This window comes from Corticium candelabrum, chromosome 21 (assembly GCF_963422355.1).
Source record: "Corticium candelabrum chromosome 21, ooCorCand1.1, whole genome shotgun sequence".
Taxonomy (NCBI): Eukaryota; Metazoa; Porifera; class Homoscleromorpha; order Homosclerophorida; family Plakinidae; genus Corticium; species Corticium candelabrum.
This window is the reverse complement of record NC_085105.1, coordinates 1949052-1961551: the sequence shown is the minus strand read 5'-3', so window position 1 is coordinate 1961551 and position 12500 is coordinate 1949052. Positions and strand designations below refer to the sequence as shown.

The following is a 12500-nucleotide window of genomic DNA, read 5'->3' as shown; positions in this document are numbered from 1 at the left end:
TCAAACACCACAAAACGAAATACACTAGCTGCATATCCAATCACATACCAACAGATACTATCGATTGCTTCTCGTCTCAATTGCACAAATTTTGCATCAAGCATCAACTTCTTTTCTGCCACAGCTTTAGCACTCTCGCCGGTAACGCTGCCAGACAGCTGCTTTAGACGTCGCAAAACAAACGACGGAGCAATGAGAAATGTCTGAAGACTCTGAATGACTTCACTGCAAGAAATACGGACAACATTTACAATAACATCCAATGAAAAAATAAAAATAAAATTAATATCAATTAATTTGTGGCCATGACAATTGTTTCATAATATTTTTTAATTAATTAATAAACTAAGATTCCAAAATTACTGTTTTCAAGCTCTCGTAATCTATAATAAAGACTGAGACACAATCCTACTAACACATCACAATGGATTTATACTATTATATCTACTGTATGTATATTTATTATTATATTATATACTTGTGATGACGACTGCACTCATTTAGTGCAATAAATGAGGAGCTACCAACTGCACATAGCAAACACAAACTACCAACTCTGTGGTGCTACTTCTTAAAAACATGTACACTGCATGTGTGTGTGTGTGTGTGTGTGTGTGTGTGTGTGTGTGTGTGTGTGTGTGTGTGTGTGTGTGTGTGTTGTGTGCGTGTGTTGTGTGCGTGTGTGTGTTGTGTGTGTGTGTGTGTGTGTGTGTGTGTGTGTGTGTGTGTGTGTGTGTGTGGTGCGTGTGCGTGTGTGTGTGTGTGTATGTGTGTGTACAGTTATATTGACAGTTTATATATTTATTATATTATCTATTTATTATATTATACATTTATTATATTATACATTTATTATATTATCTATTTATTATATTATATATTTGTTATATTATATATTTGTTATATTATATATTTGTTATATTATATATTTATTATATTATATATTTATTATATTATACATTTATTATATTATATATTTATTATATTATATATTTATTATATTATATATTTATTATATTATATATTTATTATATTATATATTTGTTATATTATATATTTATTATATTATATATTTATTATATTATATATTTATTATATTATATATTTATAATATTATCTATTTATTATATTATATATTTATTATATTATATATTTATTATATTATATATTTATTATATTATATATTTATTATATTATATATTTATTATATTATACATTTATTATATTATATATTATATATATATATATATATATATATATATATATATTACATTATATATCTATTATATTATATATTATATATTCACATTATTACCCGACAACTTCTGGCCACATCTCTGCTAATTTTGCCAACTGTTGGATGCAAGCAGATCTCAGTGGAGCATGCACGTAGTCCATACGTTTTCCGCCGACAGCGTTTAGTATTGATGAGAGAGTATGATGCAAACCGACTGCATCTAAACAAGAGAGTGACAACAATTACTGTTAAACACCTCGACAACAACACAACAGATACAAGAAATCAATGGTAAGCAAGATGGCATATGTACTGACATCAGTGCTGCAAAGATTAACTCAAGCAGTTTGATTAATCACTAAATAGCAGCACACTCAAGGCTGCAAGCAATTCCCATCAAGCAAGGTTGTAGTGTTTTCAAAAGTCTGTCAGTCCGTCCGTCTGTCTGCATGTCCGTCTGTCTGTCTGTCTGTCTGTCCCGGATGTGGTATGGTGGTTACTGGAGTTTGAACCCGCCTGGTCACAAATCGTTTTCTTGGAGTATTTGTTTGGTTTTCGTCAGTTCTGCAGTCAGACGGCATTTTTAAAAGTTCGGATGTCGACCATCTGTTGCCCATACACCCGTTGTAGACAAGAAAACGTGCTCAAACGGATTCTGGCACATATCAGGGACTCTCACTGCTCAGATGATTGTCCAACAGATTTTATTGAAGAACATGGGTTGTCCAAATGTCCTGGATGCTCACAGTGGTTTTTGAAGCTTCAACAACATGCTTCCAAGTGTTGTAGGTCATCCAGCGTAACCGCAACGTCTCAGGCTACGCTTACTACGTCAACACCCCGGCTCTGCCACCTCCAAACTCAAGGAAGCCAAGGGCACCTGAGGACACTGCTTTTGGAACGGCCTTTGAATCATGTTGGTCTTCCTTGGATCGAGAAGGTGACGCTTGGCGCCTGATAGACTCCTTCACAACGGAAGCCATACTGGACTGGACGCCGCTTAGAACAGTGCAGAATGTAACACCTGCATTACGCGCGATGTTTCAGGACTGCTGCGCTATTGCTTTGAGAAAGATTGAAGAGGAACCAGCAAATGACAGAGGATGGAAACTTCTCCTACTTCTTCCCAGGATGCTTCTCCAACCGCATGCACGTGGCGGTAAAGTGGGCACGCGGGAGGTCAAGGCAATTTACACACGGTTTCTACAATTTCATTGGCAAGAACTGATTTAGAGTCACTTATCACGCTCTACTCCTTCTACAGAAGTTGATCAGAGGAAGAAAGCTGCACTAAGTCTAGTTCATTGTGGAGAATTGTCACGTGCATCAAGAGTTCTAACTAGTCAGGGTTTTGCCCCTGCTACAGACGACACAGTGGCACAGTTACTATCCAAGCATCCACATCGTATGATATCTTCACATCGACCAGAGGAAACCTCAAAAGTGGAGTCAGATTCAGTTAATCCCATTTCTCTGAAAAAGGAGGCATTTTTCAATGCAATCAGGAAAGCACCAAGAGGAAGTGGTGCTGGCCTTCTGGCTGGCGTTATGAGCACCTGAATACTCTTTTGGAGAATGACTTAACTTGCGAACTGCTATATCTAGTGTGTTCTCTAATCGCTGGAGGCAAAGTTCCAAATTCAGTCTTGCCTCTCCTGACAGCGTCTCGTCTCATCGCCTTACCTAAAGCAAACGATGATGTTAGACCTATTGCGATTGGTGAAGTGATTCGAAGAGCTACTGCTAAGGCTATTTGTAGCCAGATGAATAGTTCTTTTGCTTCTTACTTCAAGCCAATTCAACATGGAATTGCAACACCTGGTGGGGCTGAGCTTTTAGTTCATCACCTTTCATTCCTTATGAAGAATAACCCAGGCTTGTCTGTTCTCTGTACCGATGTCAAAAATGCCTTCAATTCAGTATCGAGAGACAGTATTCTAAGTCAGGTCATGAAAGTGTTTCCTGAAATATACCATCACGTAAGGCAAATGTATGACAGTCCGAGTACCTTGATTTATGTCAAGGGGAAAGATATAGTGAAACTACAATCAGAGGAAGGAGTTCACCAGGGTGACCCTCTTGGTCCAGTCCTGTTCTCAATTGCTTTACAACCAATCATTGCCTCAGTTCAAGACCGTCATCAAGATACAACTATGCTGGCGTATTTGGATGACGTATATGTTGTTGGTTTGCCTGAATCTTCCATCTCAGTCTTTGATGATGTAAAAGGCTCCCTCAAAGATGTTGGCCTGACTATACGAGACGAGAAATGCAAGCTGTATTACCCAGATGCGCCAGAGCACTTCGCTACAACAGTTCCTATTACAAGAGTAGGAGTCCATGTGTTGGGGACGCCTATAGGCGCACCTAGTTACATCCAATCAACTTGTACAAGGGTAGCACAGGATGGCAGTTCACTTTGCTCTAAGCTAAAAGATCTTGATGATCCTCAGTGCAGTCTTCTGTTACTCAGACATTGCCACGTCCCAAAAATGAATCATCTTGCCAGGACTATATCTCCCAGGGATGTATCAGAAGCTGCGGGTATCCATGACCTCCTTACCAGAAAGACTTTCACTGACATCATAGGATTGGATCGGTTGGACGACACCAAGTGGAAACAAGCATCCCTGAAAATTAAATTCGGTGGATTCGGGCTCACGTCAATTCGAGGTACAGCTCCTGCTGCATTTTTGGCAGCATGGGCACACTCACTTAAAGAACTCCCCAACAGATTTCCATCAATGTGTCGAGACTTAGAAAATCTCTATCAAAGCAGCCCTAAGAATGATTCCTCTACCATAAGGTCAACCTTGTATCAAGCAGTGTCTAATCTTCCTCCCAAGTCAAACTTGGACGATGAAGAAGAAGTTATATATCACACTCTAGAGGAGATGATCAAGAACCCCAGGAAACTACAGCATCGTTTATCAACGGACATTTCCTGCATGGAAGCAGCAACATTTACCAATAGAATAGTTGAGGAAAAGGACGCGGGAAGAATGAGATCCTTGCAAGGACGAGGGGCGGGAGGATGGCTTGAAACAGTCCCCACTTCAGACAAGCACGCACTAAAGCAGAATGAATTTCGTCTAGCGTCTTGTCTGAGGTTGGGTGTCTGTCTGCCATTCAGTCAGCTCCTTGTAAAATGTGAGTGTGGAGCAGAGCTGGACAGAGAAGGATATCACTTGATTACATGTAAGTATGGGGGAGGTCCTGTCTGGACGCACAACACCCTAGTTTCTGGATGGAGCGAGTGTCTCAGCGATTTGCTCATATGCCACCAGATTGAGCCAAGACACAGATACATCCACACTGAAGATAGACCAGACATCACATTTTACGACGTAGACTCAGGAACAACAAAAGAGATAGATGTTGCTATGGCTCATCCCTGGAGCAAAGATACCATCAAGGGAGCGTCCACGACATGTGGATATGCAGCAACAAAACAAGAGGCAAGGAAGGAAGTAAAGTATCGCAAAGAATCATTACCAGATGGTTCTAAGCCTTTTGTTACTCCTCTGGTGTTCGAACACTTTGGTCGTTGGGGACCCAAAGCAGAGGAATTTTTAAATGAGCTTGCAAAGAAGTCCAAAGACATGCTGGGAAGGAAAAATGAAGCAGCGTTTAGAAGCTATTGGAGAAGAAGATTTTCTGTGATTATTCAGAAATGTAACAGTAGAGTTGTTTTAAGAAAGCTATCTAGGCTTTCATTGAATTGTTTGGATGGACAAGACAAGCTAGAGATGGACAAAGCCATTCATAGTTCTATTCATTAATTAAAACGAAGAACAGTAGGAGAGTAGAACTTTTAGTACTGCAGCAAGTGATGTAAGTAGTGACGTTTGATGACAATAAAACAAATCTGTCTGTCTGTCTGTCTGTCTGTCTGCCTGCCTGATGTATATCTGTTTGTCATTTAAATCAAATGTTTACATCATGAGCAACCTAACAACGTCTTTGTGTTAGTCAGTCTGTCTGTGTATCAATGTGTCTGTCTGTCTGTCTGTCTATCTGCCTGTGTTTACGTCAATTTTGAGTAACACCCCATCCCATACTTGACCTTCAACTCTGACCAACAATTGGGAGTGGGGTAATAATCAAGTATGTATGGTAAGCAAAATTTCAAAGTTTTTCTGCCTACCTGCTTCATTCATTGTTGCCCAAACTTCAATCTCAATGCAAGTGCAGACTATTTGGACTTTCTGTTTTAGTTGGTGAGAGATTGCTCTGTCCGTGTCACTGAATGATCTGTCAAGGTGAACTTCACTTCGTGATGAAGAGAGATGATTGTGAGCAAGAGTTTGAATAGCTCCAGCACAAGGTATGGTGCGAACTAGATTGACAAAAATAATGAAGAATAGGAATAAGATAAAGACAGAAGTGATCAATGAATAGAAAACTGAAATTAGACACACACAGAGACAGAGAGACAGAGAGAGAGACAGACAGACAGACAAACAAACACATAAACAAACAGACAGACAGGCAGACAGACACATACACACATACACACACACACACACACACACACACACACACACGTGCATGCGCGCGCGCGCACACACACACACACACACACACACACACACACACACACACAAGAACAACAACAACACGCACCGTCATGAGACTGGATCACAGCGTTCAGCATACGCAGCACACTCACAGTCAAATCACTGCTGCTAGCGTAAGACACGTGACCAGCATTTGTCTATCAAACATCCAAAACTCAACAAAGAACAGCTGCTAGCATGCAAACAACTAAAACCCACTACAATGTTTTCTTCCAGAAGACCATCCAGTCTTTCCAACAAGCTTGCTTGAGTAAGAGACTGCACCTAACAAAGGAAATACAAAGAGAAATATAAGAACCAAGACCACCACACAGACAGATAGATAGACAGACAGACAGACAGACAGACAGACAGACAAACAAACAAACCACAAACAGATAGACAGACAAACAGACAGACACACAAACAGACAGACAGACAGACAGACAGACAGAATTTTGGACTATTGGAGAAAATGCTTTTCCATCCAGTTACAAACGTGCAATGCACAAGTGATCTTAAAGAAATTGTGCGAACTATGTGGTGAACCTGAGAAGCCCATGACTCTCGGCACTCAGGTCTTCCCACATTAGTTTTCTTGCACTAGTGATTTCTTAGATCAAACTGACAGACAGACAAACACACAAACAAATAGACAGACAAATAGACAGACAGACAGACAGACAGAGAGACAGATTATTATATTTGAACTCTTACTCTACTAATAACAATCGCTAACTGTACGTATGCATAACAATAATAGTCAATGAACAAAATGTTGAACATCTTTATCATACAGAAAGTTATCAAAATTGCCCTTAGACAACTTTGATTACTCTTTAAAAATCACACGAGAGTTGCAAGACTGTACAACTACAGACAGTTGCTTTCTCCATCTATCTCTAAGGTCTGTTTCGTTGCTTTTTCCATTTGCATCTTTTGAAATTTTGGAGATCTTATCGAGATAGTCTTCAGCCATAGGGCCTCAAAAGCCAAAGTGTTCAAAAACCAGTGGAATACATGTTGTATCAGATCCTGCTATAGACTGCTGTTGACCATATTTTGTCATTTTGCGTTTTTCTCTCAACTCAGCTGCATAACCTGATATTTGGCAGCTGATTGTACGTGTCACAAGAATGTGGATGAGCAAGTGAAATGTCCAGGTCTTTTGTCAAGTGTCCAGTGGGATCATATGTTGTTATATCCAGCCTGTTCTCAGAGTCAGTATACCTATTTCTTGGCTCAACTTGATGAGGAATATTTAACTCGTCTAAACATTTAGCCCAAGTTGACACGATTGTATTGTGTTGCCATACTGGGCCACTGCCAAATTTGCAGGTCAATACATGATAACCATGTTCATCAGACAGACAGACAGACAGATGTTCACATGTGGTCACATGACTCGATCATGTCTGTGTGGTCAGAGTGTCTAAACGATCTCAAAATTCAACACAAGAATGAGCCAAAAGATAGACATGCTACATCTGACAGCTGCCCAAACATTGTTGTTTTTGATACTGGTATCGGTTCCAACGTAGAGTTAGATATAGCACTTGCTCATCCATGGAGTTCGGACATATTTCCAACGTCAGCCACTATGGAGGGAGCAGCCGCTGCTAGAAGGGAAGACAGGAAGTTGGCTCGCTATGAGAAAGAAAAACATCCTGGTGGGTTGTCTGTGAGAGTGGTTCCACTAGTTTTGAAACATTTTGGAAGATGGGGCAAGAAGGCAGAGACCTATTTAGATGACTTGTCAAAACGATCAAAGGATGACTTTGGAAAATCAAACAGGGCAGAGTTTAAAGACTATTGACGTCAAAGAATTGCTATTCAATTGCAACGTTGCAATGCCAATGTACTTCTGAAGAAAATCAGTACTGCCTTGTTGGGACTAGGCTTGAGTGTCCAGCCGGTCATCTCCCCCCGCGGCGGAGAAAGACCGGCTGGAGACATTCGCCACTCAAAGGAAACCGCTGCCTCTCTATCCTCCAATCAGGATTTTACACGTTTGGCTAGTGTTTGTGCATGCACGTGTATTCACAATAACTGCTGATAGCAATGCCCATCGCTATTGGCTCTCTACTAATGGCTTTGTAACTGAGTAGTCAATTGCTTTTACTGTCTGATATCACATTTCGTTAGCGTGTGAGCTACACCTGCATGTTGTCTTCTCCTCTAACTTCCGTTTCGTACTTGGAGGAATAGGCAGCGCATGCAAAACAACTTCTAGTAGCTTAGGGTGTCGTACGTTGCATGCATTGAACGAGTAGACCATCTACAAAGCATGGTATTTGCACTCAACGCAGGGCGACGTGCAGAGCTATGATTTGCATACATTGCGGTCGACCTTTGGTTGTCTTCTGTGGTAAACTTTGAGTCCAGCGCTCTTAGAACAAGAAACAGACAACAAGAAGAGCTGGAAAGAGTCGACCTGTTGTTTGTAGACTTGGATGGCACGTGTCAAGACTACACGCACTTGCGTCAGAACGAAATTACATTAGCAAAGAGCCAATAGAGATGTGCATCCCTATCGAGGATGCACAAACATTGAACGGCACTCTGATTGGAGGATAGAGAGTTGGCAGTTTGTTTGAGTGGTGAATGTCTCCAGCCGGTCTTTCTCCGCCGCGGGGGGGGGGGGGGGGGGGGATGACCGGCTGGACACTCAAGCCTATGTTGGGACAGGCCAAGTGCCCAGACTCATAGCTGTTTTATAGAAAATGGATCACATGATCCCTTTTAACCAATTAGTAGTTAAAGATATATTGTATTTAGTTGTTAGTTGTTTTATCTTGCTTTTATTGTCATAGGACAAACGTAGTTAGCCATTTGCTATTGTACCCTAATTCAAATATGAAAAATATATGCATAGACAGACAGACAGACAGACAGACAGACAGACAGACAGACAGACAAGCAGACAGACAGACAGACAGACAGACAGATCATTATTCCCATACAGATTCTACTTGTACATATGCTGGGATTTTTAAAATACAAATCAGTCCTTGCAAACAACAAAGTCATTAACTAATGGACTTGACTTTGAACGTCAAAATCAAATAATCTATCTAAATCACCATGATTAGGTGGCAGTTCAGACAGACAGACAGACAGACAGACAGACAGACAGATAGACAAATAAACAGACAGACACAGCAACAAAATAATAACAACAAATAGAAACACAACAGACCAACGAACAAACAGACAAAACAAACTGAGTAAACACACAAACATACACACAACCACACAACAACACATTTGACAAACAAACAAAACACAAACAAACAAGACAGACAGTCTGACACACTTCATACATAAATAACCACAACACCTAACTACACCTCTTCAAAAATCGACTCAACCACAACTGACTGCCATTTCAGACAACTCTGGGTGTCGTTTCTTGACTCAATTGATGCACCAACGTCTGACAGAACACTCAAAAACTGGTCTTTGTTGCCGCTGACGCCGATGGCTTCACAAACACCAAGCAGTGATGGCATGAGGACATGAAACACTACACAACAAAACAAAAATAACCACAAAATTAACAATATTGAGGCACTGTGTGTAATATCAACTGGTTGCCAAGTATGACTATGAAAATCACAAATACTGCTCAGTGATTGGATGGTGCTATGGGCGTGACACCAAGTTAATATCAACTAGTTGCCAGGTATGACTATAGCAAATCACAAATACTGCTCAATGATTGGATGGCACTAAGGGCGTGGCACCGTGTTAATATCAACTGGTTGCCAGGTATGACTATAGCAAATCACAAATACTGCTCAGTGATTGGATGGCACTAAGGGCGTGGCACCGTGTTAATATCAACTGGTTGCCAGGTATGACTATGACAAATCACAAATACTGCTCAGTGATTGGATGGCACTAAGGGCGTGGCACCGTGTTAATATCAACTGGTTGCTAGGTATGACTATGACAAATCACAAATGCTGCTCAGTGATTGAATGGTACTAAGGGAGTGGCACATTCCTGAGTGTGACAGACAGTCCACCACACATAGACATAGTCCACAGACCGGAAGTCAGTCAACTCGTATGTTTGAGTACAGTAATATCCCATTCACACGAGCATTTGTAACTGCGCCAGCACGGTACGGCACGGTTTGGCTCGGTTTCAGTTCGTCGTGTGAATGCCGGCCGAACCGAACCGAACTGTGCTGAGTTGGCCCACCTCAAGTTGCCATGCCAGCACGGTTTGGTTCGGTTCGGTTGTGTAGTGCCTGTCAAAACAAAGACGATGTCGACATCTATGCTCGGTACTTCTCCTCGATTTCCACAGACTGTTCTAGTGCCAGCGAGAAGTACGCACGGACAGCTTGCTCCAAGACGATGTCTGTATCTAGCGTGCGCACCAAGAGTTACGCCTACTAAAAATCGGCTGGCTCACTTTGTCAGAACGTCGTGTGAACAAGGGCTGGCTCGCTTCATTAGCCCAGGCTGGTTTGGCTCAGTTCGGCTCAGTTTGGAGCTGTGCTCGTGTGAATGGGGTATAAGTCACGTGACTTTTACAAAGTACTGTTTCTTATGGCTCATAGCTAAAGTTGTTATTAGCAATTTTCATTATTTAATATTTTATTATTATTAGAAGACACTGATGCACAACCTCTGGTCACAGACGTCTCGTTTGTGACCATCTCTGTAAGAGATTGGAGCAACTTCAGAATGGAGACGAGAATCTGATTGCAAACAATAGAAATTATATTATTGTTGATATTTACTAGTAATCATTGTATTGTACTAGTAACCTGGTTTTGTGTTGAGACATCCTGAGTTGCTAATTGTAAGAGCATGATGATCAAGTGGAAGACAAAGTGTTGAATATCAGAATGGCCTGTATGGCAATGTGTGCCTTTGATTAGTAATGCAAACACATGACAGAGACACTAACAATTAATACTACAATGACAGATAAGCACATAGACAAATAGGCAACAAAAACAAAAACACAAACACACCAACAAACAGAGATAAACAGACAGACAGACGAGAAAGAAGACAGAGAGACAGAGAGACAGACAGACAGACAGACAAGACAGACAGACAAGACAAACAGTATTGACAGACAAACAGACAGACAGACAGAGAGACAGACAGACAGACAGATAGACAGACAGACAGACAGACAGACAGACAGACAGAGAGACAAACAGACAGACAGATGGAGAAAGAGACGGATGGACAAAGAAACAGACTGAAGGATTGATGGACAAAAAAGAATGGACAAACAGACAGCTGGACAGACAGACTAAACGGATGAACAAACAGAGAGAAGGACAAATGGCAAATGAAACTTCAAAGAACAACACACAGACAAACAGACAAACTAAGATAGACAAAGAAACACCTACAAACAAAAAGATAAGCATACTAATAAAAAAAACAGTCCAACCACAAGCAAACAAACACACAATTGCCGTCACTACAAAACCAACAACTTTACCAGACTTAGCAGAATTGCTGCATAAATGCACCCAACGAGCTGACGGCAAAGACTTTAGAAAATCAAGCAAATATGGAACCAACTTCTCCTTATGCTGCATCAAAAAGAGGCTTTAAAGGTCCAACACAATCACAAGATATCCTACAGTTGAAGTTGTTCAAAACATCTAGTTCTAGTAAAGAATGCATGAAATATCATACACACCCAGCACTACATGCACTGGATGCATGATACAGAGAATATATCGAATTTCAAAAGTATGTTATGTGTGTTGAGTAGTGACAATCACAATCACACACACATAATACAAAATTGCTGTCAATTAAACTTATTAAATTAATGTATATGTTTGCATGAATCTAGACAGAGACAGATAAACAGACAGACACACAGACAGACAGAAGACAGACAGACAGAAGACAGACAGACAGACAAACAAACAGACAGACAGACAGACAAACAAACAGACAGACAAACAGACAGACAGACAAACAGACGGACAGACAGACAGACAGACGGATAGACAGACAGACAGACAGACAGACAAACAGATAGACAGACAAACAGATAGCTAAACAAACAGACAGACACACAGACAGACAGAAGACAGACAGACAAACAGACAGACAGACAGACAGACAAACAGACAGACAGACAAACAGACAGACAAACAGACAGACGATACAACGATGCAACGCTAGAGTCATCCTCCACAAGCTGACACGTGTCTTCCCTGGAGAAGAAGATGAGAATACACAATAGAGACTACCAAAGTAGTTTGCACTAGACTAAAGCTAAACTCAGTAGATTGCTTGTATTTAGTGTTAGAAATGTAACGTAGAGTTTGTGTTTCAATAAATGAAATTGACAGACAGACAGACAAACAGACAAACAGATAGACAGACAAACAAAAAGGCGGGCAGACAGACAAACAGATAGCTAAACAGACAGACAGACAGATAAACAGACAGACAGATAAACAGACAGACAGTGTTTTACTCTTCCATAAATGCATGAGCATATCTGTGGCCCCTGCCATCACATACAGATGTGGCACAGAAACTAACAATGAACCATTAGATACTATCTAGACAGACAAACAGACACACAGACAAACAGATAGCTAAACAGACACACAGACAGACAAACAGACAGACAGACAGACAGACAGAGAGACAAACAGACAGACAAATAGTAATCGGTAATTCACATAATTACAATTCATG

At 40.7% G+C, this 12500-nt stretch overlaps 1 protein-coding gene across 1 annotated transcript in view; it reads right to left on the bottom strand.

Moving 5' to 3' along the window:
- LOC134196816 (phosphatidylinositol 4-kinase alpha-like) overlaps nucleotides 1–12500 on the bottom strand; it is a 45317-nt gene that overhangs the window by 31976 nt on the left and 841 nt on the right. The window contains exons 3-11 of the mRNA XM_062666037.1: nucleotides 11275–11368; nucleotides 10580–10665; nucleotides 10438–10510; nucleotides 9147–9322; nucleotides 6016–6081; nucleotides 5864–5954; nucleotides 5385–5576; nucleotides 1316–1457; nucleotides 49–225 (exon numbers count right to left, since the gene is read on the bottom strand). Of these exons, the coding sequence (XP_062522021.1) occupies nucleotides 49–225; nucleotides 1316–1457; nucleotides 5385–5576; nucleotides 5864–5954; nucleotides 6016–6081; nucleotides 9147–9322; nucleotides 10438–10510; nucleotides 10580–10665; nucleotides 11275–11368 (1097 nt within the window). The remainder of the gene's footprint in view (nucleotides 1–48; nucleotides 226–1315; nucleotides 1458–5384; nucleotides 5577–5863; nucleotides 5955–6015; nucleotides 6082–9146; nucleotides 9323–10437; nucleotides 10511–10579; nucleotides 10666–11274; nucleotides 11369–12500) is intronic.